Genomic DNA, 437 nt, shown 5'->3' on the forward strand with positions numbered 1-437 from the left:
GATTTTTCTATTAATTCTAACAAGTTTATTTCAAATAACCATTTATTGAATTATTATCATTCTTCAATTACATCACAACACAAAATGTTGAACCTTCATTACTTTTGTTTTCTGTTTTAGTTCTACTACTAACTTCAATCCATTCTCCATTAATAACTTTTCCAATTTTCGTTATTTTATTAATTCTTCTGATTATATTTATTTCATATGTTATATCAGATTTTGTTTCTTTTATTGTTTTACCTTTTTCTTCTTTTTCTTCATAGTCAAAGTCTTTATATTCACTGACTAATTTCTTAATTTCTTCGGTATTAATTAATTCTAATCCTCTTCCCCATTCTATCATTTTCTTGATTGCAGCATTTGTTCTTTCATTTTTACGATCATCTTCATCTGGTTCTGAATACACAAAATAAATTGGAATATCAATGGTTTCA

At 24.7% G+C, this 437-nt stretch overlaps 1 protein-coding gene across 1 annotated transcript; it reads right to left on the bottom strand.

The window, feature by feature from the left end:
• Positions 1–102: 102 nt before the first annotated feature.
• Positions 103–387, bottom strand: ENU1_092840 (AIG1 family protein; the record flags this gene model as incomplete). Its single annotated transcript, XM_008859090.1, has 1 exon — positions 103–387. A coding segment is annotated over one exon (285 nt), but the record flags the coding sequence as incomplete, so codon positions are not given.
• Positions 388–437: the final 50 nt, after the last annotated feature.

The sequence above is a fragment of the Entamoeba nuttalli genome (genome assembly GCF_000257125.1).
Source record: "Entamoeba nuttalli P19 unplaced genomic scaffold asmbl_4084, whole genome shotgun sequence".
NCBI lineage: Eukaryota > Evosea > Mastigamoebida > Endamoebidae > Entamoeba > Entamoeba nuttalli.